The 26,790-nt window shown below is 46.7% G+C and overlaps 2 protein-coding genes and 1 long non-coding RNA gene across 5 annotated transcripts; 2 read left to right on the top strand and 1 right to left on the bottom strand.

The window, feature by feature from the left end:
• Nucleotides 1–1,211: 1,211 nt before the first annotated feature.
• Nucleotides 1,212–16,426, top strand: TMC8 (transmembrane channel like 8). 3 transcript variants are annotated; one of them, XM_081849670.1, is made up of 17 exons: nucleotides 1,212–1,516; nucleotides 1,928–2,031; nucleotides 3,583–3,743; nucleotides 4,518–4,666; nucleotides 5,565–5,717; nucleotides 5,846–5,925; nucleotides 6,395–6,534; nucleotides 7,638–7,785; nucleotides 9,027–9,197; nucleotides 9,509–9,657; nucleotides 10,723–10,846; nucleotides 11,524–11,621; nucleotides 12,615–12,798; nucleotides 13,911–14,041; nucleotides 14,125–14,280; nucleotides 15,198–15,276; nucleotides 15,427–16,426. In XM_081849670.1, exons 3-17 carry the CDS (start codon nucleotides 3,595–3,597, stop codon nucleotides 15,487–15,489), a joined length of 1,974 nt encoding a protein of 657 aa, XP_081705796.1. In that variant the 5' UTR covers nucleotides 1,212–1,516; nucleotides 1,928–2,031; nucleotides 3,583–3,594; the 3' UTR covers nucleotides 15,490–16,426. The 3 variants fall into 3 exon arrangements, with proteins under 3 accessions (XP_081705796.1, XP_081705795.1, XP_081705797.1); XM_081849669.1 differs by lacking the exon at nucleotides 1,928–2,031; XM_081849671.1 differs by lacking the exons at nucleotides 1,212–1,516; nucleotides 1,928–2,031 and adding an exon at nucleotides 1,610–1,665.
• Nucleotides 1,738–3,574, bottom strand: LOC309335163. Its single transcript, XR_014153412.1, has 2 exons — nucleotides 3,474–3,574; nucleotides 1,738–1,857 (listed from the first exon to the last, which is right to left on the bottom strand). It is a non-coding gene; the product is annotated as an uncharacterized lncRNA (long non-coding RNA).
• Nucleotides 16,427–21,185: 4,759 nt separating the features above from the next.
• SYNGR2 (synaptogyrin 2) lies at nucleotides 21,186–26,411 on the top strand. The gene is made up of 4 exons (XM_081849979.1): nucleotides 21,186–21,365; nucleotides 23,369–23,606; nucleotides 25,080–25,219; nucleotides 25,559–26,411. Exons 1-4 carry the CDS (start codon nucleotides 21,243–21,245, stop codon nucleotides 25,757–25,759), a joined length of 702 nt encoding a protein of 233 aa, XP_081706105.1. The 5' UTR covers nucleotides 21,186–21,242; the 3' UTR covers nucleotides 25,760–26,411.
• Nucleotides 26,412–26,790: the final 379 nt, after the last annotated feature.

The following is a 26,790-nucleotide window of genomic DNA, read 5'->3' as shown; positions in this document are numbered from 1 at the left end:
CATACCCTCCAACATTTCTCCATTGAAAATAGGGACATCCTAAGGAAAAGTAGGACATTCCAGGATCAATCAGTAACCGAGATGGCTTTTCTGAAACAGGGTCGTCCCTGGAAAATAGGGACACTTGGAAGGTCTGTGATAATGCTTTAGATGTAAAGTTCAGATGGGGTCTGAGTTGCCTAAAACGAAGGTTCCTGCATAGCTACACTTTACAAGAAACTTCACTCTACATATGCTTGCCTCACTAACAGGATATACTACACTGCAACCTATATCAGATTTATACTAGAGTAACAAGCTTCTATTTCCCTAAAGAATCTTGGGAACTGTAGTTTGGTGAGACAGCACTAACAACTCTGTAAAATAACCTATTCTCCCTCAGGACTATTCCCAGGTTCCCTGGGAAGAGGAAATGTCTGTTGAACCAATTTAAAACTGAAACCTTATATTTGCTAACCTAGGAGTGAACCCCATTGAACTCAGTGGGATCTCCTTCCAGGTAAACATATTTATGACTGCACTGTGCAGTCTGCGAGCTTGGACCTGCTACATCAGCCCTCCCCAACCTGTGGTTCTGCAGCGTGTTGCTGGACTCCAACTCCCATCAGCCCCAGCCAGCATGACCAATGGTCAGGAGCGATGGGAGTAGTAGTCCAATAACGTCTGGAGGGGCCCCAGGTTCCCTATCCCTGATGTAAACAAAATGCTGATTCCCAGGGAAACTTGAGGGGATGGGGAATGGTAGAAAGGGGGAAGAAAGTGGAATTATACTTCAAATAAGCTTTTTAAATACTGTAATGGAAAATTAAGCAGTTCTAACATAGCATTGAGACATGGGTGGTCCTGTGGGTTAAACCACAGAGCCTAAGACTTGCCGATCAGAAGGTCGGCGGTTCGAATCCCCGTGACGGGGTGAGCTCCCATTGCTCGGTCCCTGCTCCTGCCAACCTAGCAGTTCGAAAGCAAGTCAAAGTGCAAGTAGATAAATAGGTACCGCTCCGGCGGGAAGGTAAACGGCGTTTCCGTGTGCTGCTCTGGTTCGCCAGAAGCGGCTTACTCATGCTGGCCACATGACCCGGAAGCTGTACACTGGCTCCCTTGGCCAATAAAGCGAGATGAGCGCCGCAGCCCCAGAGTCGGTCACGACTGGAGCTAATGGTCAGGGGTCCCTTTACCTTTAACATAGCATTGGCCTGGCAGTTAAAAAGAACTAGAAAAAGAAATGCAAAAATGTATTCATATCTACCATCTCCCACAAGTGCAATCTACCAAGTGCAACGTATGAACCCAACACGATGACTTGGTGCGATACAGGAAATTGCGTCTTCCTGTCACATGGGCTTGCCACTAGCATCTCCACAGATAAGCGAGCAAAAACCCACAGCTAGGATGAAGACGCTGTACTTCCGTTTGGTTCTCTAATGCACAGGAGAGCTGTATCGCCGTACTTCAGGTTGACCGGATTTGGTGTGGTGCTGTAGTAGTGATACGTGATTAGAAGCTAAAAGGACAAGGGGTGAGTTGCTTCCTTTTTCAGAGGCCGCATGCAACACCATACATTTAAATCACATTTAAAGCACATGACGTGCCCCAAAGCATCCTGGGAAAGGTATGGTGGAAACTGTAGCTTGTCAAGGGGTGCTGAGAATTGCAGCTCCATGAAGGGTGAACTATAGATCCCAGGATTCTTTGGGGGAAACCATGTGCTTGTGTATGGTATGTATACATGCAAGGGTACAAAGTGAACGTGTAGTCTTTATTTCAGCAGGAATAGCACAGACAGGGGTGAACAGTTGTTCTTCTGTGCCCAACTGACCCACGTAGATGTGTGAAAATCCTGTGAAAGGGAACAGCCACCTAGGGAAAAAACAGAAAGTAAAATTAAGTACCAGTGATACTGTTTTCTCTCTCTTCCATTTCCTCTCAGTGGTGGTGACTCAGCAGACAGCTGACCTGAGGACTGGGGCTGTCTGTGTAAACTGGAACGTGAACAGAACTGCACCCAATAGCTTCAAATTGGCTCTAACTGGTGTGCATTGTTTATCACAACACAGGATTAGGATAATAGTAAACTGAAGGCCTATTGATGCTTCCTTTCTAGAGTTGCACTCTAGGAAAGAGGCATCAATATCTCTTAAAAACAATATTAGCATGTTGTACCCCACCATACTAAAATTTGCCCCATCTTTTTTTAAAAAATGGGCTGTGATATGTTTTTAGGAGGCTGTTCAAGATTCTGTGGTTGTTGTTTATTTAAACACTTCACCACAATATGCACCTTTAAACGTGAAACAGTCATTTTATCATTTTACTGGCAGATGTTGAAATCCTAATTTACTTTAGCTATCTTCCCAATTTCCAGTCAAACATGAAGCGGAACAAATTAGAATTTAGGCTGTGGTTGCGGCCTAAAAGACAGTCATGGTACATTAGGAGTGTTGTGTGGTATTTTTTTGTGGTCTGCAGTTAACAGATACATTCAAATTATAATGGAGGTATCAGGTATTCAGGCTGAGGGATAATTTTTTAGTTCAGACCTGAGGGCTAAATTCAGCCTTCCAGGCCTCTCTTTATGGCCCCTGGTATTCTTCCTAGGCCATATTCTTCACCAACCCTGCTCTGCACCCCCCTAGGGTTTTTGCATGGCTCAGAAAGTGTCCTTGAATAGAGAAAATATTGTTTGTTTGCCTGGATAGAGAGATGTGCATCTGTATGTAGAAGCCTTTGAGTTTTGTGTGGCTGGAATGCAGCCTACTATATAAAGGCAAAGCTGTGTGCACATTACATTTACTCTGCACTGGTGCGCTTCCACTGCTGGTGTTTGAAGCCGTCCATGTACAGATGTTTGCCACAATCGACATCTATCCTGTAGTTCAGGCATAGGCAAACTCAGCCCTCCAGATGTTTTGAGACTACAATTACCATCATCCCTGACCACTGGTCCTGTTAGCTAGGGATGATGGGAGTTGTAGTCCCAAAACATCTGAAGGGCAGGGGCGAGTTTGCCTGTGCCTGCTGTAGTTTCTTGAGAAATATTGCTGTTGGATGCATTTCCCCTCAAACCAGCTTCTATCTGATTTGAAAACGTAAGCCACATTCTCAAAAATTTGTATTCATTTGGTTATAATTTGTTTTAAAATTATGGAAAATCAATAAAATAATTTGGCAAAAAGAGAGAGAGAAAACGTAAGCCACATTCACTTCACAGCTGAGCTGAGGTGAGTGCATTTAAGACATCCACTGCGCATGCACAGATGACAGCTTCATGAATAGGAGTTTGGGGTGGTGGTAGCTGCGGTCACAAGGGAAACAAATAAAGTAATGTTCTGTGGGTGAAGACAGGCCTGCTCCCTCTCTGGTGTGCAAATGTGACTTAAAATGCAGCAAGGGGGAAACGACCTCACTGCTTTATAAGCCACTGATTTTTACATAGCCCAAGAGTCACATCTACTTTTGCCTCTGGCCCTGCTCACCTTCCGTCCTCCAGAGGGTTCTGACCTCAGGCTGAAAAAGGTTTCCCACATCTGGTTTATTCTGTGCCCAGGTCCTCACACCTTAACACATGCACACTTGTTGTTTCAGGGATCTCAAGCGATGGATGGCACCCCGGTCCTGAGGCACAGACTTGCCCAGGACGATGCTCTCTCTGATTCCAGCACAGAAGACTCCTTGGAGGAGCTGGGTAGCCAGGAATTGCTGCTCAGGGACTTGCCCTGCTCCATGAAGGAGAAGCGCCTCCTCAGGTCTGGAGCAAGGTCACATGGGAAAACATCTTTAGTATGTACAGTGGTACCTCAGGTTACATACGCTTCAGGTTACAGACTCCTCTAACCCAGAAATAGTACCTCAGGTTAAGAACTTTGCTTCAGGATGAGAACAGAAATCGTGCTCCGGTGGCGCAGCAGCAGCAGGGAGGCCCCATTAGCTAAAGTGGTGTTTCAGGTTAAGAACAGTTTCAGGTTAAGAATGGACATCCGGAACAAATTAAGTACTTAACCCGAGGTACCACTGTAATTGATTGTAATTGTGCAGGCTGGTTGCTAAAACCACGCAGTACTTGGCAAGAAAAAGCACACAATTTTTGTTCCTTCCCACAACAGAGCTGGTTTGTTTCTACTTTAGATAGATTGCTTTAACCCAACCAAGTGGTGTAAAAACCTGTGGATTTTGGGTGGCCAACTGTACAAAGGGACGAGTCGCAGTCATTGTTCCACTCACAGTTGCCCTTGGCCGCCTACCAGAAGATTGCGCATGCATGAATGTAGCCCCCCTGAACTGAAAAAGCTCCCCCATCCCACTAAAATAAAGGATTAGTGGGGCTTGGCAGGGCAGAGGAACCTGCTGACTAAAAATAGAAGAGTATCAAAAGGGAGGCTTTGTCCCAGCATGAGGCAGGTAAGTGCAGATATTCAACCGGAAGATGGGGTGGGACGTGTGGTCCTCTCCTAACCTCATCTCCCAAAGCCTCACTGATTCAGAAGGCCCATTCTAAACTCAACCCATTCTCCCTTGCACAGGCAGCTGAGAGCATCCACAGGGAGAGATGTGTCCTACTGGGTGGTCTGGAAACAGAGACAATCCAGGGCCCAGAATCAGTTTCAGGAAGGAATCTGGAACCTTGTCAGGATCTTCCAACTCTGGAAGCTTCCCCTGGATGAGATTGGAGGTAACACTAGGAAATGGTTTTTCACCTTTAAAAGTTTGTCTACCCAAGGAATGTCACTGGGGTATCAGTTTGGTCCAGTGGCAGCAAACAAGGTGGGGCTACTTCTAAAGGGAAAATGGGTGGGATCAGAGGCAGATTTAGGCGAGCACAACTGGTTCAGTCACACTGGGTGCAGAACCTCGGGGGCAACACAGGGGACACTGCAATTATGCCTTAGAATGGAGAGCAAGAGGCTGGGGCTGCCAAATTTTGGCATTGCCCAGGGCACCCCTGGTATTTCAAACCCAGGGTCCACCCCTTGCAGGACGTCAGATCAGCAGCTGCACTTGAAGAAAATATAAAGTTCTCTCTGTGTTGAGAAGGGACTTGGTATTATACTGTAAATGGCAGGGGCTGCTGGTTATATATACTAAATACAACAACTGAACTACTGATAACCTATCTCTAACTGGTGTGAGGCAAGGGAGACCTCTGCAGGCTGGTTGACCACATGGTTTGTAGAGAACAAAAATAAATCTTGCTTTCCTCTAGCGGAGGGTAACCACGGAGTTGTGGATTTGTTGTGTACATTAGGAAGGGGAGGCAGTTTGCAGTTCTTTCTCCTAAAGAAACTACCCACTTTGGTTATTATCCTCTTTGATATGTGTGAACAGTTTCAAAATGCAAGATAACCTCTGCTTGACTGGCACTGAAGTAGACACAGCAGGCAGAATCACCTGTCAGACCAGATAGGAACCAGCCACAGTTAGCAATACTACATGTCAATGAAGAAAGGGCTGTGGATCTGGGACAGAATTTATTGTGTGTGTCACTTTCATCCTCCCCATCCCCTCTGATGCCTGTCTGCTTGCCTTCCTGTGTTTCCCACTTTTGCTATCCTCTTCAACATATTGTACAGGGAACTTTGGTCCTGGCATCCAGTCCTACTTTACCTTCCTGAGGTTCCTGCTCTTCATCAACTTCCTGGCTGTGTTGCTGGCCACAGGCTTCATACTGTTGCCTGTTATCATTTCTCAAAATACGACGATATTTCCTACAGGTCTGAGTGCAGGTGAGTCTCTGCTGGTACTTCTAAGAGCATTTGTGCTTTCCCCAACATCCCATCTGGATTAGATCCTATTCTGACATCTAAGTGTCAGAGTGTCTAGTGCTATAAAGCTACCCAGTCTTTCCCCCCAGATCCTGAATGCATAAAGTACAGCAGTAACGTCAGTTATCGATCTGCCTGGCAACGATTCCAAGATATCTTCACCGGGGAGGTGAGTCTGCTGGAAATAGAGACTGGAGTTTACTGTGCTGGAGAGGAGAGGCTGATGGAGGGGGAAATGCTGCCTAAGCAAGTGGTTATAGATGGAGTGAAGAAGAATGGACAAAAATGGAGCAGTTGGGAAGACAAATATAGCTTGGAGTTGAGCAGGAAGGACAATGTCGGATTAATGGGTGATGGTTCTTATCCAAACTTTGTACTCACTGCATTCTATGATTCAGACCTAGAAAGTACTTAGAAAAGTATTATGGCAGTGGACAGGAAGCAGTGGCCCTCCACTGTTGTTGGGCAGTGACTCCAAGAGGCCCAGCCAGCATGGTCAATCAGTGGTTAGAGGTGAGAGGAGTTGGAGTCCTGCAAACATCTGGAGGACCCACAGGTTCCATGCTCCTCTGTTATGGGTTGGGTTAATCTGTAAACATAAGGCTGGCTTGTAATTTCCTCTTATGTTCCATCCTTAGGGCTCTCTGGAGTATTCGTACCTGTTTTATGGCGCTTATCGTGTGACACAGGATAGCAAGAACCACTACAATGTACACTTAGCATACCTGCTTAGCATCCTGGGATACTTCTTTGCCTGCCTCATTTGGATCCTCCGGCGGTAAGGGCCCCGATGATGGCTGAGACCCAGGCCTTTCTAGGCTTGACAGCAAAGGTTTGGAGAAAGGAGCAGGAGAGAAGCAAGGAGTTGTAGGGCAAGGGAGTGGATTCATGAATAGGGATTTACATACATAATGGCATATGATGACCCACTTAAAATGCTGACTCTTTCCTGTAGTAATTCAGTAGGTTATACACTCCCATATCTTACATACAGTCAGAATAACATTTCTCTAACCCAAGGATGGGGAGCCTGTGGTCCTCCAAGTGTTACTGAACTTCAGCTGCCATTGGCCCCCATTGGAAGCTGTAATTCAGCAACATCTGGAGGGTTGCAAGTTCCTCAACTTCTGCTCTAACCTATTCCTGGCATGTTCAAATTCCCTGGGAATGGAAATTATACACTTTCTGTTGGGAGCATATTCCAGTGCCCAATCATTCTCACAGAGTGTTTGATCTAATCAGACATTGATGGGCAAAAATCTATTCTTCTTCCTTCTTCACTCCCTACCTTTTCTCCAATAAGTCTAGCATTTATTCATGTGACAACAACATTCTTTGTGTTGAGATCCTGCCATAGTAGATCAGCTCAGTCTTCTTGAGACTCTGCATCCCTAACTCATTCCCATCAATTTTTCCTACTGTTCCCAGAAAACATTCCTACTCTGAAGCATCACTAGGTAATCTTCCTCCAGTGGACCAAGCTAATATTCCTAAACTGTTGCATCTTTTCTGCCTTCATCACCCCCTGCAACTGTTTTGCACACTTTCACATCATACCATATATCCCTGTGCAGACTTGCAATCTCCTTCTTTCTGGAAACTGGGTGTTACTCCCATGTTGATTCACATATCTTGGGCTGGACCCGCTGCAGCGACACAGTGGAACTTCTTATGCAACACACTGAGTTCTATATGGCATCCAATTTCGTTGCACTTGTGCAATGTTGCACTTGTGTAATGACAATAAAGAATCTATCTATCTATCTATCTATCTATCTATCTATCTATCTATCTATCTACTGCTCTGGGCAAAGGAATTAATTTGCTAGGAGAAAAGTCTTGCTTGCCTGTGACAATCTTCACTCCTCTTCCAATATTCAGGATTGTAGCCAGCATGGCCCGGTGGCAGATGCTGCGGTGGGAATTCAAACCATGTGTCAGTGCCAGGATCTTCACAGAGTGGGATTTCTGCATCCAAAGCCCAGAGGCAGCCACCCTCAAACAGAGGAATATTTACAATCACCTAAAGGTACATGAAAATTGCCTATAGGGTTTCACGATAATTTGCTCATGTCCTCAAAAGTCCCACCGCTTTCACTACATCATCCTTTCAAGTATGTATACACATCCATTCATTTAAGAAATATTTTTGGACGAAACCTCAGCCATTGCCTAAATTTGGCTGAACTGAAAAAGCAAACAAACCAGGGTTGAATCCAATGTTGCACAAGCGGTGTTCTGCTTGCATAATGAAGCTTCCTTTTCTTGTCCTCCCACTGTGTACCCAACCCTCTGGAGCTGATTTTGAGGGGGGAAGGAGAGGAAGTTCTGTTGAGTGCATAGAAGTCTATTGCACAAGTGGAGCTGCAGAATTTGATACAGACGCCATTATTTTCTTTTCTTCAGGCCCTGTGTCACTTCCTTGCTTATTTCACTTGCAAGTCAGGCAGCAACAATTAACAATACCTGTCTTGGGTGAAAGCAAAGAGAACAAGCATTGTAGGTGTTATGTATTGAAGTTCTCACCCTGGCCACCAGGGGTATTGTGTACAGTACAGTGGTACCTCGGTTTACATACACTTCAGGTCACAGTCTCCGCTAACCCAGAAATAGTACCTCGGGTTAAGAACTTTGCTTCAGGATGAGAACAGAAATTGTGCTCCGGCGGTGCGGCAGCAGCGGGAGGCCCCATTAGCTAAAGTGGTGCTTCAGGTTAAGAACAGTTTCAGGTTAAGAACTGACCTCCGGAATGAATTAAGTACTTAACCTGAGGTACCACTGTATATAGTTTTCACTCAGGTCCACGTCAGTTAATTTAGGTGGGAAACCCTGGGCTGTTGTTGTTACAATGTTGACAGCCGGCTGCCTATAAAAGCAGGCTGGATGAGCTGTTCAATTCAGTTCCAGCTTACTTATAAAGAACTACTTGGAGACATCTCTGTGTCGTCTGATATGTCCACCCACTATTTAATAGTAGGGGCAACAAGCAAAGGGAAACAGGAATCATACCCTTTAATTCCTGTTCCCACCTCAAAGGACATTTCCCAAGGCAACAAGGGATTGCTTTGCTTTGTTTCAGTCATTCTTTCTAGCCTCAGATTATTATGTCCCTTCTGTGCTCAAGGTGTTATGGCTCTCCTGGGCCGTGCATGCCTACTAGATTGGCTGGGTCTCCCCTCTCCTTTGCATGCTGAAGCACTGGCAGCAAACCTCTCCTCTGCATGCTCAGCTGCACAAATAACAAGTGACCAACTCAGTTTCTTTTCACAGATAGACCTAGCAGAGCAGATCCGGCATCTGCAGAACCAACAGCGCACACGGAAGCAGCTTGCTAAGCTCTACCTGCTACGCCTGCTGATCAATGGTGTCATCTTGCTGCTGACAGGGGCTGCTTTCTACTGTATCTACGCAGCCACTGAGTTTTCCCAGGGGCACAGTCAAGTAGGCCAACCCTTCATCCCTTGCCAGGGTCAGAGTGGGGCTGTGGGTGGCTGTACCTCAATCCAGAACTCAGCTGTGTGCTCTTGGAGAACAGCTGCTACAGCTGGACCAGGAATCTGGGCTAGGCTAGGGTGAGGGATTAAGCCTGACACGCAGTAAGCAGAAGGTACTGCTCTGAAAATTCAGTGAGTTTGGTGGTCCTGACATTTTGCACCATGTTTTGGTACTGAGTGGTCAGGAAATATTCCTCTGTGTTTTGATTCTAGGCACAAATGTGCCTCCCCGTAACAAATCCATCTCTGTACTCCCAGAAAAATGCTGCCAGCCTTGATGTACTGAGCCAGTACCTGCCACCAGTGGTCATCTCCATTGTGAATGTCATCCTGCCTTTACTTTTTCATGTCTTGACCCAGTTGGAAGGCTACTCTCCTAATACTGAAGTCAACCTCACCCTAGTCAGGTAGGTGTTTTCATCTTGGTGGGGAACCTGGGGCAGATATATTTCCTGTGGTATAAGGAGTTTGCAGGCCTTAAATTACTTTGAGCTGCAAGCAGAGTTTTTTATGCTTTGTTTTAGTTTCGCTGTTCTCTCTTTCTAAGTTGGGAAGCACTAGTTGCTCCAGTCAGTCATCAAGCCCAATATCCTTTATTGTAAATATGGCAGTGAAAGTATGAGGGAAGAAGCAGAACAATCAAGAAGGGATTGATACCCCTTACAATGGCACAATGATTCAAGCGGGCAAACGGGAACACAGTAAAATCAGTACTTCCCGAGACAGGCGGATGCCGACAGCAACAATATATATTTTTAAAATGTGTATTTTATTGATTCCCAATGACAAATAGTAAACACAAAGAAAACTTGAGGAGTGCAGTTCAAAAAAGATTATTATATTTTTAGGGGAAATGCTGTCATGTAATGTATGTGTTTATGAACATCATCAATGCATTTCTAATATACCTTAGTTCTTTTACTGTCAAAATTCCCCATTCCTTTGTCTTCCTAAACCAATAGGATAGTGGTCGACTAAACTGTGCTCACAGTAAACCCTTCGAAATAAATGGCTCATTTATTTAAATAGATATACTCTGAGTAAAACTTAGTTGAATGCCACCCATAATAATTACAATTATAATCCATAACCCAAAGAACAACCAAATATATACAGATTTAAGATATGCAATGCAGCAGCTGTTCTAAAAATATATTGTGGAATGTTAAAAAAATCCAGATCTTTCAGAAGTTTTGAAGTGCAAAGTGCATCAGGACCATAGCTGTCGTTTCCCTTTTTTAAAAGGAAATTCCCTTATTCTGAATAGGATTCCTCACAAGAAAAGGGAAAAGTTGACAGCTATGATCAGAACCAAACAACACCCCATTTTAGGGACAGATGTGTGGGGAGATGGATATTTGGATCCATTCATGGTCAGGTGGTAATCTCAAGCAGTGGCTTATATGGTAGGATTAGTGGGGTGGAAACCAAGTGTAAGGTGCAGGCCCAATCTCTCTTGTGGTCTCTTGCAGGTGTGTAATCCTGAAACTGTCCAGCCTGGGAATGTTCATGTTCTTCTTGGGACGCAGAGTGCTATGCATAGGGAGCGGCACTGCTCCTCAGTGCCACCAGTGCGGTTACAACAAACTCTATCAGGTGACATGGATGGGATATTTCAGCTGAACTTTTCCTGTTTAGAGCAAATGTGGCCCAGGCATAATGTGTTTGGGTATGAAGTTTTCTAAAGCAAGGTATGATTAGCTGGCAAGGCAAAGAGCTAGTTAGCCTTGACTTGGTGCAGTGACAAAAGTATATTTCACCTTTAAGCACCCAGCTGCGTAACTTGGTTTTCAATTTCTAGAATGGCTCTTCGGCTGTCTAGACATCTTTGAGTATTCCTTTTCCTGGTACTTCTTTTGTCTGCGTGTCAATGTATCATTTTCCCCTTATTTTGTAGATTCCCACTCCCCACCCCCCACCCCACCCCCGTCAACACACACCTTGTTTGATCCCAATTCCAGCAATGAGGAAAGCCTGGTTGATCATTAGCAATTAAAGTCCCCCAGATTTGCGGTTACTAATGTGTTAGAAATTTGCAACTTATACAACAATTCTCCATACATTCTATTACCTATATAATGTTGTATTGTGCATGCTTAATGTGAACTTAGCTTTTTCTTTTTCTTTTTTGCATTTAACACCATATACTTACAATATACTATGCTTATAATAATGTGCCTGACATGTCTAGGATTCCTTTTTTCCCTTCTCTTTCTTTTTTCCTTCCATATACTCACCATAAGACATTATCTCTCTCCTGATTGTGCATGCAGTGCTGGGAAACCCACATTGGACAAGAGATGTACAAGATGACCCTCTTCAGTTTCTTGACCACCTTGGGATCTGCTTTCCTTATCAGCCTGCCCCGGAGGTGAGGCAAGAGATCATAACTAATACTAGTCTACCCTACTCTTCTGATTTCCTTGATTCCTGGCCTAACCCAGGGCTTTTCCATACTTACCTTTTGCCCACTCTTTCCAGGCACAGGTCTGCACTCTAAAGCTCTGTGTCTGAGCACACCTTTTTTGTACCAGAGCTTTCCCTGTGAAATCTTTAAAGCTGTATCTGAGCAAATGGCTATTCGGGTTTTCCATGGATTGTCGTGTGCTCCAATTGAGCTTTAAAGAGTGGGTTTTGCTGGGAAAGCTTGAACACAAAAAAAGGGTGCTTGGATGCAGAGCTTTAAAGTGCGGACAGTCCCTGGAAAGCATGGAGGGAATTTAAGTGTGGTTAAGCCCTCATTCAGCCTTTTCTTTCCACAAATGGGCAGACCATTCCTTCCTTGGGAAAGTATTATGTATGGCAGGGATAGCCAACATGATGCACGCCATACATTGTTAGACTATAACTCTCATTGTTGCTGACCACTGGCTAGATTGGCTGGAGGTGATAGGAACTGGAGCCAAAAAACACACATACCCCAAAGGCACACATTGACTACCCTTGATCTACAGGTATTTTTATCTCATCTTCCTGCCTCCCAGTAGTGATGCCAGGTGGTCCAGTTGCAGGGTAGCTGTTGTTGGGCAGATGCATGCTCTGCATTCAAAGCATATTCAACAGTCACGACCTCCCTCAAAGAATTTCTGGGAACTGTGCTTTGTTAAGGATGCTGGAAATGGTAGCTCTGTGAGGGGGAAGCTTGACTTCTTTGGGCGAAGTCATATGCTTTAAATGTGCAGAACTGCCCATTGTATCGTTGTTGACTGCAGGGTGTTTTTAGTAAGGGAGAATAAGCATATGTGCTCCCTATGCAAAAGAGGCAGAATTCAGTGGCATGGTACCCAGCTGCAGTTATTGGAAGAGGTTATGCCTGCGGCCTCTGAATTAATTCTCTCTCTCTCTCTCTCTCTCTCTCTCTCAGACTGATTGCTAAGCATTCCTCCTGTGGACTGGCTCAATGGCTTGGCAAAGAAGAGTTCCTGGTGCCTCACAATGTATTGGATATTGTAGCAGCTCAAACAGTCATATGGAGCGGGATTTTCTTCTGCCCACTTCTGCCTTTGCTTGCCTGTGTCTTCGTCTTCTTCACATTCTATATAAAAAAGGTCAGTGGCTTGCGGTCATTGGACTAAGGGGACTAGGCTAGTCCCCTTAATGTTCCTCTGGCGCCTCATTCCCAAAGCCTGGGAAGCTTTTGCCCAGCTTAGGTAAGGAAGCATGATGCTCATGGGTGTGACATCAGCCCCGCCCCCAATCGCCCTTGCAAGCTGGTGTCTCTCGCCCTAACTGTTCCCCTATGAAAAAATTCACTGCACGTTATTGGAAAAAGGTAAAGGTTGTGTATACAGTACATGTGTGTATGTGTGGGTGTTTGAGAGTACACACAAAGAGTACCTATCATGCCCATCATGGTGTGGGTTGTGGATCTGGCCCTATTTTGAGCCCCTCATCCTCTTGGCTTGTACCGTGCCAGGGAAGATGGCCCTGATCCTGGCTAAGAGACTGTAGAGGAGTCTGGGAGTTACAAACTCTCAAACCAGAGAAATTGCTGGTAGTAGCAAGCAACCCACACAGGAAGACCAGAGGCGGAGAATAAGGAACTTGCTTCTCAGAACTCACCTCTCTTGGAGGCAGTCCCACCCAGAATCAGACCTTCACTTTGATGGTTACTGACCTCATCCTGCCCACAGCTGTTGCTAGCATGTATGCATTTGAAGCCACTGAACCTGCCTGTAGCAGGTTGGGTGCAACCTGGCCCTAGGTACTGTGAACACCTGGGCTGCATATAAATCATAATTTAAAGCACCCCCACAAAAAAGTAATCATGGGCACTGTCGTTTCTTAAGTGTGCTGGGAATTGTAGTTGTGTGAGGGGTAAACTGCAGTTCCCATGATTCTTCATGGGGTGTTTCAATATATGTTTGCAGCTCTGATGTGAAGGCTTTAGCAATATATTTGAAAGCGGTATTGGGGTCAAGGAGGGGGGGCACCTTTGGGGTCAAGGAGGGGGGACTGAAGTTGCTGTCTGAATCCCAGGAAGTATGGTATAAAAGCAACTGCTTCGTAATGAAGGCCCTTCACTCTCTCTCTCTCCCCACCCCACCCCATCCCACCCCAAGGCAGTCATCCTTCTGCAAAGCCTCATGGGTTTTATATCGCTGGGAATGTGTGAGGGTTCAGGAGGCATGCTCACTCTGTCTCTTTTTCTCATCCACAGTACACCTTGTTCCAGAACTGCCAGCCTTCAACTCAGCTGTTTCGAGCATCCCGTTCTAAATTCCTCTTCCAGATCATGCTACTCTTAGGCCTTTTCCAGGCCTACGTCCCTCTGGGCTATGTCATCAGTAGGTGAGCTGAGAGGTGGTTGAGCATCTTAAGAGTACGGGGTTGATGAAGCCTATATTCTGACAGTCATTCTTTTTTCCTCCCAGGGTCTCTCCATCCCAGGCTTGTGGGCTCTTTACTAATTATTCAACTCCATGGGAGGCAGTACCTAAGGCTTTGTCCCGTTTGCCCATGTCAACACAACGTGCCTTGAGCTATGCAACATCCAATGTCTTTTGTTTCTTACTTCTGATGGTACTCAGGTGGGTACTTTGGGAGGGACATGGATGGAGGAATACCAAAGGAGGGAGGGGTGGTCATATGTTGTTGAATTATTTGCAAGGCAAGCAACCTCCTTGTTTCTTGGCCTGGACCCTGTTAGAAAAGTGGTGTGTTACCGTCTTTGGCCTTACCAGCCACAGAACAGCCTCCATGGCTCCTTTCAAGCAAAATCTGACCATCTGCCTTACCACTCAGGGCCACTTGAGCAAGAGACCTTGAGCAAGAGACCTGTCCTCTATAAACGCTACTTCTTATCTTCTACTGCTTCACCCCAAAAGGAAGGTGGCTCAAGCACACCTCAGTGTTGGATTGTGATCACAGTGTGTCATTTCAATGGAAACTTTGCCACTAATGAAAAAGGAGTGTAGCTTCCCCCCCCCTTTTTTTTTTAGTTAATGAAAGTCCCATAGTTCTGGCAAATGAAGAGTCACATTTGAAAAAATTACTGTACCAATATTTTAGGAAATGTCAGAGTCCTGGCAGACACATGATAGTGTAGCTGTGTATCCATTGAGTGGTCCGGAAGCAGATGCTGCAGCTGAACTAAGCAGGTGTGGAGCTGGTCAATCCCTTGTATGGGAGACCAGTATAAGAGTCAAGGATGGAATTTTTTAATAGCATCAGCATCAGACATTTGCTAGCACACCTGAAAATCACTTTGATGCCTTGATGTTACTAGCAGGAAAAAGAGGCTCCTGGTGAGTGACCCAACTACAAATGCTCTAAAACAGATTGCTATTTCTCAGTTTAACCTTGATTAAATTTAACCTAGCAGATGGTTTTGAACTCACCCAGCCTTTTGCAGGTGGCATCCTGTTTCCCTGTCTGGCCTGGTGTGTAAGTGGGAACCAATATTCCACAAACTATTGGTGTGATGGCCTCTCTTTTTCTTCCATAGCCTCATCCTTACAGTGTACGTTTCTCAGGTGCAAGCAAACAGACACATCATTGAAAGGCTCAAGAGGCAACGTATGCAGGTAAAGTGGTCCTGCAATGTTACAGAAGGATGCCAGATGGCGTGCAATAATCATGAACCTCTGGTAACCTGTGACTGTGTGATGATCTGTTTTCTGGCCCATGTAATGTTAGGTTATGTAACCTGTTTCTCTTTTTGCTCCTCTGTCCAGTGTGTCAAGGAGAAATGGTGTTTGGTGAGGAAGCTGGCTCAGCGGCTGGTGAAACAACTGTGAGTTCAGTTGCGGGGGGGAAAGGCCTCCAAGAGGATGAAAACTTCTGATGGCAGGGCAACAGGCAGGAAAAAATGGTCTTGCTCCTGAGGAAAGCAAAGACCACAGAATGGTCAAAGCATATCTGGATTAAAGAAGCAAGAGAAGCCCCCGAGTGTGATTTGAACATTATATTCTGGAAGACCTCATTTTCCTGTGAACACAAGTTGGCTCATAGAACTACCCTATCATACCCTTTATCTTTTAGATAGGTACAATACCTACTTTTTCACTGTGCACATAGGTCCCTGGGATGTATGTTTGGTACCTAATATCATCTCTTCCCTGTGAGTTGCTGTACCTTATTTGGCCAACTTCATGTTAGAACAAGTTCCTGCCGGCCTGAAAATGTTTTGGGTAAAGAACAAGGTGTATGGCAAGAATATATACATCCTTATCATGCCAAGGTAAAGGTACACCTGACCATTAGGTCCAGTAGCAGACGACTCTGGGGTTGCAGCACTCATCTCGCTTTAATGGGCGAGGGAGACGGTGTTTGTCCACAGACAGCTTCCGGGTCATGTGGCCAGCATGACCAAGCCGCTTCTGGTGAACCAGAGCAGTGCACGGAAACGCTGTTTACCTTCCCGCCGGAGTGGTACCTATTTATCTACTTGCACATGACGTGCTTTCGAACTGCTAGGTTGGCAGGAGCTGGGACCGAGCAACGGGAGCTCACCCCGTTGCGGGGATTTGAACCGCCAACCTTCTGATCGGCAAGCCCTAGGCTCTGTGGTTTAGACCACAGCGCCACCCACGTCCAAAGTAATTCTAATTCAACAAAAAAATTAAACTGAGTATGTCACCAGTCCTCACTGAGGTGGACTGCTTACTAACTGGATCATGATCTTTTGGTATTGCAAAATAAAACAAATGCTTTGTCTAATAAAAGTCAAAAGGGCATGGGTATATGAGTCGTGTGTTGTGCACAATGTGGATCAGATTGACAATCACATGAAGAGTTCTGCTTAACTTGGAAGCTTGCATAGTCCTAAACCAACATACCTCAATCTGTCAAAACAGTGGTTTTCAACCAGTGTGCCCTGGGGTGCCTTGAATGATGATTAGGGGTGCCATGGGCAACACTGCCCCTCTTTCCTTCACTCCCTCCTCTGATGCCCTCCCAGGGGATTGGTGCCTCTGGGGCTGGCCAGGGCGTGCTTCCCAGGCTCCTGTAGGGCAGTGTGAGGAGGCATCTCTCTTTAGGACAGGGGAGGCAGCTCAGAGACCGGGGTGGCAGCTGTGGCTTCCAGGAGGACTCCCAAGGAGAGGGGTGAAGAGAGGAGGCTGAGGAAACACTCCAGAAGGGATGGTGTTTGGAAAGGGGTGAGGGGCTGCCAGCTCTGCAGGAAAGGGGGACATAACTGGGCATCTGAGCCCCACAGGGGTGCTGCAGAAAGCATGTAGGAAGCCATGGACCCCAAAAAGGTTGAAAACCTGTGTGTTAAAACATACACTCCCACCATGTTGCACCTCTCTGTGTCAGAGACAAACTTGGAAACTGCGGTCCAAACCTTTCATACCTTCCCGTGTTCCGTATCTATTAGCAACACTCTCCCCACTTAAGACTGTAAACGGCAGATATCTTCATACTAAGTGTACGCACAGTCTTGCCTCTGGCTAGATGTGAATTCATGCTGTTGTCTAAGATTCAAGCATCGTGTTCTCTTCTTGCTGCATGTTGTGTGCAACGCGGGGTTCCTGCAAGTTCGTCCAGTAACTACAGAATGTAATGCATTGTTTATAATGTGGCACTCTCAGACTCTCTGAACAGATATCTGACATGTTCTTTACAAAGAAACAGAACAGTATGGGCAATGTCTGGAGAGAGCTTAGTTAGGCACAGATTCCAGCAGTTAGAGGGACTGGGTGTTCTATACAGCTAAACCATTTGTTGCACCTCTCTCTTAAGAACTCTTATACAATGTCTTTCCCTCTGCATTTTAAATTCACATTTGCAGTGCTTATAGTTTGCCCTGCAACAAACTACTAGGCAGTAACCTCATGTGCTCTCAGACCATTTCAAGAACCAAGGCTTTAAATGGTTTTGCCTCCAGAAAAGCCAGCCCAGTGAACCCAGAGATGTCCTAGGGGAATGTACTAGCAAAAATGACTTAGAGGCACTAAGTTACATCTTACAAAGAAAATTAAATCAGCCTTTCAGGAAACAGCTGCAGAGCATGTGGGCTAAGGTTTTTTCACCTGACAGCTGACCGTATCTTTATGGGTGTCTTTCAACTGTCAAGAGGTGTGAAGGAGAATTGGGTATATAAACTAAGAGAACAACCCATAATCCTCTTCCACCACAGGAAATTATATGGGGGACAGCCTCACTTGGCCGCCCTGAGCCTGGTCTTGGCTGGGGAGGGCGGGGTATAAATAAAAATTTATTATTATTATTATTATTATTATTATTAGTGCAGTGTTCTACCAATATAGTGCCCCGTTACCTCTGACCTGGCTGATCTCCATGCCAAGAGAAGAAGAAGAAGAGTTTGGATTTGATATCCCGCTTTATCACTACCCTAAGGAGTCTCAAAGTGGCTAACAATCTCCTTTCCCTTCCTCCCCCACAACAAACACTCTGTGAGGTGAGTGGGGCTGAGAGGCTTCAAAGAAGTGTGACTAGCCCAAGGTCACCCAGCAACTACATGTGGAGGAGTGGAGACGCGAACCTGGTTCACCAAATTACGAGGCTACCGCTCTTAACCACTACACCACACTGGCTCTCAAGAAGGTCAAGAAGGCAGCAATGGCTCTGAGGAGGTGAATGGGCTTAGGAAGTCTGGGTTATGGCAACCTCTGGCACTAGCCATGTTTCTACTGAGAGACCAGGCTGGGCTACTCTATACTGAATGGTTATTCTTTGCTCCCTGTACTGGGCCAGTGCTAGATAAAGCTTCTTGTTCCCCCTCACCAAATGAGATTTCTGGCCTTCTGTCAAAGGTGGGGGAACTACAACTCCCATCATCCCTGTTGTGACACTAGACCTGGATGGAGTGATGGGAGTCAGAGTCCAACAACAGGTTCCTCACTGCTGTTTTATATGCATCGTTCAGACATTACTTACGTTGATTCTGTTTCCTAGGACAGCTAAGACCATATTTCGTCTCCCTCTGGAATTTTAGGTGGGACATAAATATTTCAACAAACAAACAAATGGGTCAGGACTGTGCAGATAAAACATCAATTCTGAGAGCTGAATAGCACATTCAGCTCCTCTTCTCTGATTTAGGACGGATTTAGGACAGTGATGATTGTTGTCTCCATTGTTGTTTTTGGACAAAGCTGTGGCAAAAAATTGGATTTCCTGGGTGTTTTCCATCCATTGTACTAATCCCACCCAATTATCACCCCATCTTCTTTTTCTCTCCAAGGAATTCATATGGAATACTTCCTCCTTTTGTCACTCTAGTTCAGGGGACTGTAGCTCATTAAGAGATTCTAAGTTTCAATTTTTAATTTAAAAGTAAAATAAAAATTAGATCCTTTTTATCCTTCACAGAGCAAACCTCTCAACAGCTTGGTTTTTACAATGAATCTATGCTAGTTTCAGCTACCTTTGTGGTGCAAAAAAAAAAAGAAAAGGTGAAGCATAATCATAATACAGTTGTACCTCGGGTTAAGTACTTAATTTGTTCCGGAGGTCCGTTCTTAATCTGAAACTGTTCTTAACCTGAAGCACCACTTTAGCTAATGGGGCCTCCTGCTGCCACCACTGCACGATTTCTGTTCTCATCCTGAAGCAAAGTTCTTAACCTGAAGCACTATTTCTGGGTTAGTGGAGTCTGTAACCTGAAGCGTATGTAACCTGAAGCATATGTAACCTGAGGTACCACTGTAAAGTCTTCCTGTGGTCTACTCGGATTTTGTTTGGGGAGGGGTTGTTTTTTATAGTATAACCCCAATACTCTCTTAACAGGGATCCTACTGCCCTGCGTAAAAGTGCATGCCTGAAGTCCCTTGGCGTCTCCCCATCAAGTGAACTAAATAACCATAAATCAGACAAGTTCAAAACGATTTTGAAATGGTATTAATCTACAAACACAAAGAAAAGAAAAAGCAACACTTACAAAGCTACTTGTTTTTATGTGAAATGGTCTCTTAGCTTGCAAGCATGGGTGATGTCTGATTGCCTCAAGAATTCCACTCGGGGTGGAATTCAACACTGCACTATTACAAACATTCTGTCGGAGAAAGCATTTCAGCTTCCCAGAAACAATTCATCCTGTGCACTGTTTTAAGAATTCTCCCCCCACCCTCGAGACAATTTGAGAGGGCCCATCAATGGGAAGAGATTAGGAAGAGCACCTTTGTGCAACACTTCCACTGACATGGTTTTTGGGGGGAATCCCACTGTCTGGTTCTGGTTTCTCTTCCTGCTTCTATGATCTCTTCCAGCCTTTCTCCATATGTTGTTGAACTACTGCAGAAATCCCCCCATGTCACTTCTGCCTTTGAAATCCCGTCATGTCAGGGAAAATCTGGACGTATGGCAGCCCTACATAATTCTCTAGGGGAAGCCATATGCTTAAAATGTATGGGTTTGCATTGTGTTAGCAGAAGGATTACTGCCAGTGCAAAGGGACTTCACTCCCTTCCCTCTCCTCCCCTGTGCACTACCTAAATCTGTCCTAGGTGTTTTCCCAACCTTCCAGAGCAGATTTGGGGAGGGTACAAGACGGGGGGGGGAGGGGTAAAGTCTGCCTCGTTTCTTAAATGAATGTGCCTGCAACAAGACTCACTGCATGCAGTATGAGATTTAAGCTTATGTCCAGCTCCTTCTTTCTAGTTCTCAGTCTTTTATTTAGCATGGAACAGTATAAATGAGGAACTGACGTTTTCATGCCTTTTGTACACCAAAATAAGATCTAAGGCAGAGACAAGCTGAAATACGGTTTTCTATTTTTTTTCCTTTGTACGGTAGACTAGTTTCTACTTGCGCACACCGCACTCTGACCCTATCTGCGTTATTCGTGTAAAGTAGCGCCAGAGCACTTTAAGCAGTCGTGGCTTTCACCCAAAGAATCCTGGGAACTGTAGTCCGTTAAAGATGCCGCGCACTGTTAGGAGACCTCCTCTTCCTATCACGAAGTTACAATCCCCATTCAAACTCTATTCTAGGGGATGCTAGGAATTATAGCTCTCTGGTGGGGAAAGGGGGTCTCCTAACCTCCCTCATCACTCTTAATCTACAGTTCCCAGGATTTTTTTTTGGGGGGGGGGTTCTTTAGTGGCATGCAGCTTGAAACGTATAGCGCTGATGGGGTCTCTGTCCTCCATCCAGAGAAGCAAAGAGGCATTGTCAAAGTTGAAAGAGCGAGCAAAAAACAAATATCTAAGAGGATATGAAACGGCGCTGGTGAGGAGGGGTGTACCCTGGGCTGGGTTGTAGGTTGGGAAAAGCTCCGGGCCCGCCCGAGACTCTCTATCCCTGAAGTACGTCTTGCACCTTAGTTCCAAGCGGCCATAAATCTGAAACCCAGCCTGCGAAGTGCGCTGCAGCCGGCGCGGAAGCAGGAGAAGCCGTCGCAGCTCTCCAGGAAGGAAACCCGGCGGGCGCGACCCTCGTGGCTTCCCTGGTCCCGGGTCGGCTCTCCTCCCCTGGGGGCGGAGTGGAAAGGCGGGGCTTGCGGACGCGCAAACACAAGTCGGGGCGAGGCGGGCACCGCGAGTTCCGGGCCGGGAGCGGGCCAGCAAAGCGCGGCGCCTGAGTCATGGAGAGCGGCGGCGGCGGCGGCGGCGGCGGCGGTGCCTACGGAGCTGCCAAGGCGGGCGGCACCTTCGACCCGTGGCGCTTCTTGCAGCAGCCGCAGGTCATCGCGCGCATTCTGAGTGCGGTGAGTGGCGTCGGGCCGGGGCTCCCGGAACGCAGCGCGGAAGTTGGGCTCCGAACTTTTGCAGAGGCCGCCCGGCTCCTTCCTAACCCCGGGCAAGTCGGGGCGCGCGCGCCCCCACGCTGCGCTTGGCCGCGAAGGAGGGCGAGCTAGTGGCCAGGGTGCCACTAGCTAGTGGCCCAGGTGAGGCTGGCGTAGCTGAGGCGGGGCCGTTAGGCACCTGGGCCGTGCCTCCTGCCCCCAACAGTAGCACCCTCGGAGGGGAAGTAGTTGAGGCGGAGCAATGCAGTGTCACGCAGCGCCGTCGGGAATGGAGACACCTGCTGGAGGCCCCGGGCCTCGGCTAGGAGGAGTCTCTCCTTGTTGTTCCGCTTCTGAAGAAGACGCGTGGCCAAGTCCTCTGGAAATCATCCACTTCGGGCCAGTGGCGGGTCCCTCCGCTCTCGGCCCCCGAGGCCGCATGTAGATGGCAGGTGCGCCCTGGCAGCGCGTCCCCCGCGCTGCGCCCCGTCTGTGGGGAGCCCCGCGCGTGGGAACCGGGCAGGGGCCGCTTCTGGTTGTTGGCCCGCCTTCGGCCGCTGCCTCGCTCCCATTCACTTGCTTAGGATTGGGCAACTCCGCCGAATAAAGTCCATCGCTTTGTATTGCGGGTTGTTTGAGGAGAAGCAGCCTGGTCATACGGCTGTCAGCTGATAGGCCTTGAGCGGAGCTAGGCTGCTCCCTTCCTAGCCTTTTGACGAGCTGGGTGCTCAAGGCTTCTGGGTCTGTAACACAAAGAGGAACGCCCTTCCCCATGGGCAGCGTTTGTAGATGGAGAGAAACTCTTCAGATATATGGAATATTTGCTTGGCAGTAAGGAAGAGCGAAACTGCTTAGGAAGCAGCTGGCTCCCGAGTTTTGCTAGATCCAGTAAGACAGATCCTTTCATGGCTGGTTCCTCCAAAAGAGCCTTTCCCAAGCCTGGGTCTTCAGCTGTTTTGGACTACAGTTCCCATCATTCCTGACCACTAGTCCTGATAACTACAGGTGATGGGAGTTGTAGTCCAAAACCAGCTGGAGACCCAAGTTTGGGAATCTCTGCTCCAAACATTCTGAGGGAGAGTTATGCTTCTAGTCTTCTGGTTTTCAGGGAGGGTTCTAGGAGCATCTTCCAGAGGTGATGCGAAATTCTGTCAATAATGGCACTCCTTAAGGACAATCTAAAAGTATTATCAGGTACTTATAATGGGAGGGGGCAGACACGGAGGGTAGGAGTTATGTAGGAAATCATGTCATGTTAGCAGAGGTTAACATGCCTGAGTCCTGCTTGCCTCATGTGAAAGACATTTTCTTGAGAGGTGAGCAAGTGCACTTCAAGCGTGCTTGATTTTTGAACTGTGGCTGAGAGCAGCTTGTTACTGGTGAGGAGAAAATGACAGCTTTAAAATTAGTTGGGGAGGTGGAGAGATCTGTCTGAACCCTGAAGCGGCTTTGTCTGAAAAGTCAAGAGGGAAGGCTCCTCAGCCATTTGTATGGTTCTCTTTCTAGGATGCACCGATCTCCAGTGCCAGGTGGTCTCAAACAAAACTCCTTATCTTAGCTGGCATGATGTCCAGCACCCAGCTATAATTATTGCTCCTTTTCCTTAGGGTGAGGTTTGAACTATTGAGGCCTCTGCTGCTCTGTACTTTGTTCAGAATGAATGCAATGCATTTCTCAGCTGTGCACAAAGATGCAGGTTGGGACCTTGCAAGGGTAATGTTTTGCATAGAGGTGGGATTTCGGGATTTAGTGGTCCCAAGTTATGATGTTAAAAGCACATGAGGCCACCATCTTGCTGTAGCTAAGCAGGTCTGGGCAGTAACTGGATGGGTGACCACCTCATAACATGTACACTTGTGGGTTCCATGATCGCAGAGATGGGATATAAATGAAATCATGGTTGATTTGTACCTTAACGGAAGCATCTCACTACTCTGGAAGATGGTGGGTAGCATTGTACTTTTTTGTTGTTGTTTTTGTTGCAGATTTTTGCACTCATTGTTTTCTCCTGCATCATTGGTGAAGGCTACACCAACCATTCTTCATCCGACAAGCTGTACTGCGTCTTCAACCACAGTGAGGATGCTTGTCGTTACGGCATTGGCATCGGAGTGATTGCCTTCCTGGCTTGTGTATTCTTCTTGATGGTGGATATCTACTTCCCACAGATTAGCAATGCCACTGATCGCAAGTACCTCGTTATGGCCGACCTGGGCTTCTCAGGTATTTCTTTTTGGGAGGTGTGACATGAAACAAGTCCTTGTGGGGAGGGAGGGCAAGGCTCCGTACATGTTCTCTTCCTCCTCTCTCTTTTCCCTACCCCCTTTGCAGAGCTGGACAATGCCTTCCCTTGTTTTGCTCTCAGTATGATGTGAGTCTGGAACAGCTCAGCTCCCCTGGCATGCTGCCTGCGAGGGCTTGTTTTGTCTGAATGAAAGTGTCTTCCAGGAGAGACTGCCTGTGTTCCTAAAAACACTGGGATGCTATATTATTGGTAAAGATTAGTGCTGGGCAAGGAGGAGACACCATTGAATGGGTGCCCCTTTGTTCCCTGACGTAAACGCCACATGCCTTAATACCTTGAAAAAAATGTCACACGTTTCTTTAAGGGGGCTTCTAGATAGCGTTTGTTTTACTTTGAGAAACAGGAGATTCTGGACTCCCATTCCAGGCCTTGGCCTAGATTAACTAATACTGTAATCAAAACTTGGCCCACACATCCTTCTGAGACGGTTGCAGAATATGCCCATTTTGTTCAGTGTAAGGTCTCCTCCAGACTGTCAATACTTTGAGGGAGGGATTCAAGTGCATACCAGAAATTCAAAGCACTTTAAATCTGCAAATCTAAAGTGCTTCGCTGCCCTGGAACAATAAATCCATTAAACAAATTATGTAGTTTGGAAAGCGATGGGGAAAAAGTGTGATGCATTGAAAAGGGTGAGATAAACAAATGACTAACAGGAAGATGTGGAACATCCCACAGGCAAATCAGGATGAATGCTCATAGTTACATAACTGCCCCCCAAAATTATAAATGAATGCTCAGTAACGATAAGACAAAAAGCCGGGTAGCTTTTGTGCAAGCAAGCTGGAAAGAATGCTCATTAAACAAGTTGTCTGGAGGAGCCGTAGAATTTCCTGATAACCAGAGCACAAGTGGCAGGTATTTTATCATATAGTTGTAGCCCCAGTTGATAGCAGGAGCAGAATGGTAGTGCTCTGTACTGCAGGCTTCCCCAGCCTGGTGCCCTCCAGATATTGCCAACTATCTGCGACCATGGGCCATTCTGGCTGCGGTTAGTGGGAGGTGTCCCAGCACACCTGGAGGACACCAGGTCGGGGTAAGTTGTTCTCCTGAAACTTCAGCTGAAGGGTGCCTGTGCCTCTGTTAAATTTGAAGAAACTGGCAGAATAACCAGCAGGTAAGCAAAAAGGAAGAGACCTACAGTTGTATTCAATGCTGTGCAAACAGACTGGATGTTCCCCTCCATCTGCAGCATACCCCAAAATCAGCTCGAGGGTCCCCAAGCCTCAGGAGCTGGGAGTATTGCCTGCCTAAAAGTCTGTTTTATCACTGAAGCTGTGGCATCAGATACAGCCCTTAGAACAGGGCTTATCGTAGGCCTTCATATTCTGTTAATAAGTCACCCAGTCCCTTCCACTCTTGCTAAATATATTTTTTTTCTCTTTGTGCAGCTCTCTGGGCCTTTCTGTGGTTTATTGGGTTCTGCGTGCTAACAAACCAGTGGGCATCAACACCTCCCAAAGATGTATCGATTGGAGCCGACTCTGCCCGTGCTTCAATTGCCTTCAGCTTTTTCTCCATCTTCTCATGGGTGAGTGAGGGTTTCTCTCTGGCCCAAGGAAGTCCAAGGCTGAAGTCAGACAGGCTGCCAGCTGCCAGCCCTGAACTGGGGATTGGCTATGAAACTGATAATTAGTTTGCCAACACCTGTTAAACTGAGCTCAAAACAGGTAACCAGCTCAGATCTCTCTGGCGTTGCCTCACAAGGTGGCCATAGAATTTCCCTGGCCTTCGCATCCGAAACAAAGCAATGCTACTAAACTACCTTACAGAGGAATGGCTGTATAAATGGCTGTTGCATGTGACCAACTCTTCACAGATCCATCCTGGTCCTTGCCAGCCAGAGCTAATAGCTTGTTTCTGTCCACAGGGGCTCCTGATCACCTTTGCACTTCAGCGCTACCGCATGGGGGTGCAAGATTTTGACCACAGCTATGTTGACCCAGCTCCAGGTCCTGTGCCCCCCTACTCAAGCTACCCCAATGTTGGTCATGAGAGCTACCAGCAGCCACCCTTCACTCCTCGCACCGGAGAGGACTCTGAGGGCTACCAGCCTCCCCCTGTGTACTGATTGCTACTAGCACTGTTGAAAGCAGCTCAAGGGGAATAGCCACCTAAGTGCAATTGATTCACTTGCTTGGGTTGGGGAAAGGCATCTACTGTGAAGAGTAAGAATGCCACAGCTTAACGTTTGTGTGTTGCGTGTGCATTGGGTTCTGGGGTATCCTTGCTGTTTTCTACCCTTGCAGAAAATACTTCGCTCCCCCCCCCAGGGGTGTGAGAGGCTTTCTTTCTGGCCTGTGTGTGTGACGTGCAAGGCATAATAGTTGCCAAAAAAATACGCAGAGGATATTCAGCTAACTCTATAACAGGAGCTAGAGATTTCATCCAGCAGTTAAGGCAAGCATCCCGTTACGTTGCTTCCTACTGCAGTTATCGTAGCTGGACCCTTGCTGCTGGCCAAAGTACTTTGTGCCTTTTGTGCTGATGCTGTTACATCCTTGACTCATACCAGCCACTGAGTGGGGTGGGGGGGTTAGTTCCCATGGCTCCTATGGTGCTGCCTTTCTAGATAGGATAGTGCGGATGCAGTGCTTTCCTTACAGCTTTTCACTTGCTGCTGGATGGACATGATGCCAAAGCTTAGGCCTAAAGGCCCCCTCATTTCTTTTTTTTTTTAAATAACAATTTGTATATAAAGTGCTGGACTGAGCAATCTTGAATTTTTCCTGTGTGCCTTGTCTTGTTTCCCTCCCTCAATTCAGTCCTAGTTCAAGATGGGAGGGGACCAGCTCCCTATCTGCACAGATATACTAATAGTGAAGAAACAAAGTTGGGTTGGGGTGCAGGTACTACTGTTTGCTTCTTGGGGTAGGAAGCCCACTTGCACAAAACTTATAAACTGCCACACTTTCCTGGGTACCCAACAAGCCTTTCTGGGAAAGCTCTAACTTCTTAGGTTGGTTTCCCAACTGTACCTGTTGTGTGTTGGGGGGGGGGGGTAACAGGAGACAACCCACCCACATGGGAAGCTATTTGAGGGTTTGGGAAGTGTTCTAAATCTGTATCATGGCAGAAATAAACCTCGTCACTCCCATCACT

This window comes from Podarcis erhardii, assembly GCF_964252035.2.
Source record: "Podarcis erhardii genome assembly, chromosome: 2".
NCBI lineage: Eukaryota > Metazoa > Chordata > Lepidosauria > Squamata > Lacertidae > Podarcis > Podarcis erhardii.
This window is presented reverse-complemented; position numbering and strand designations above follow the sequence as displayed.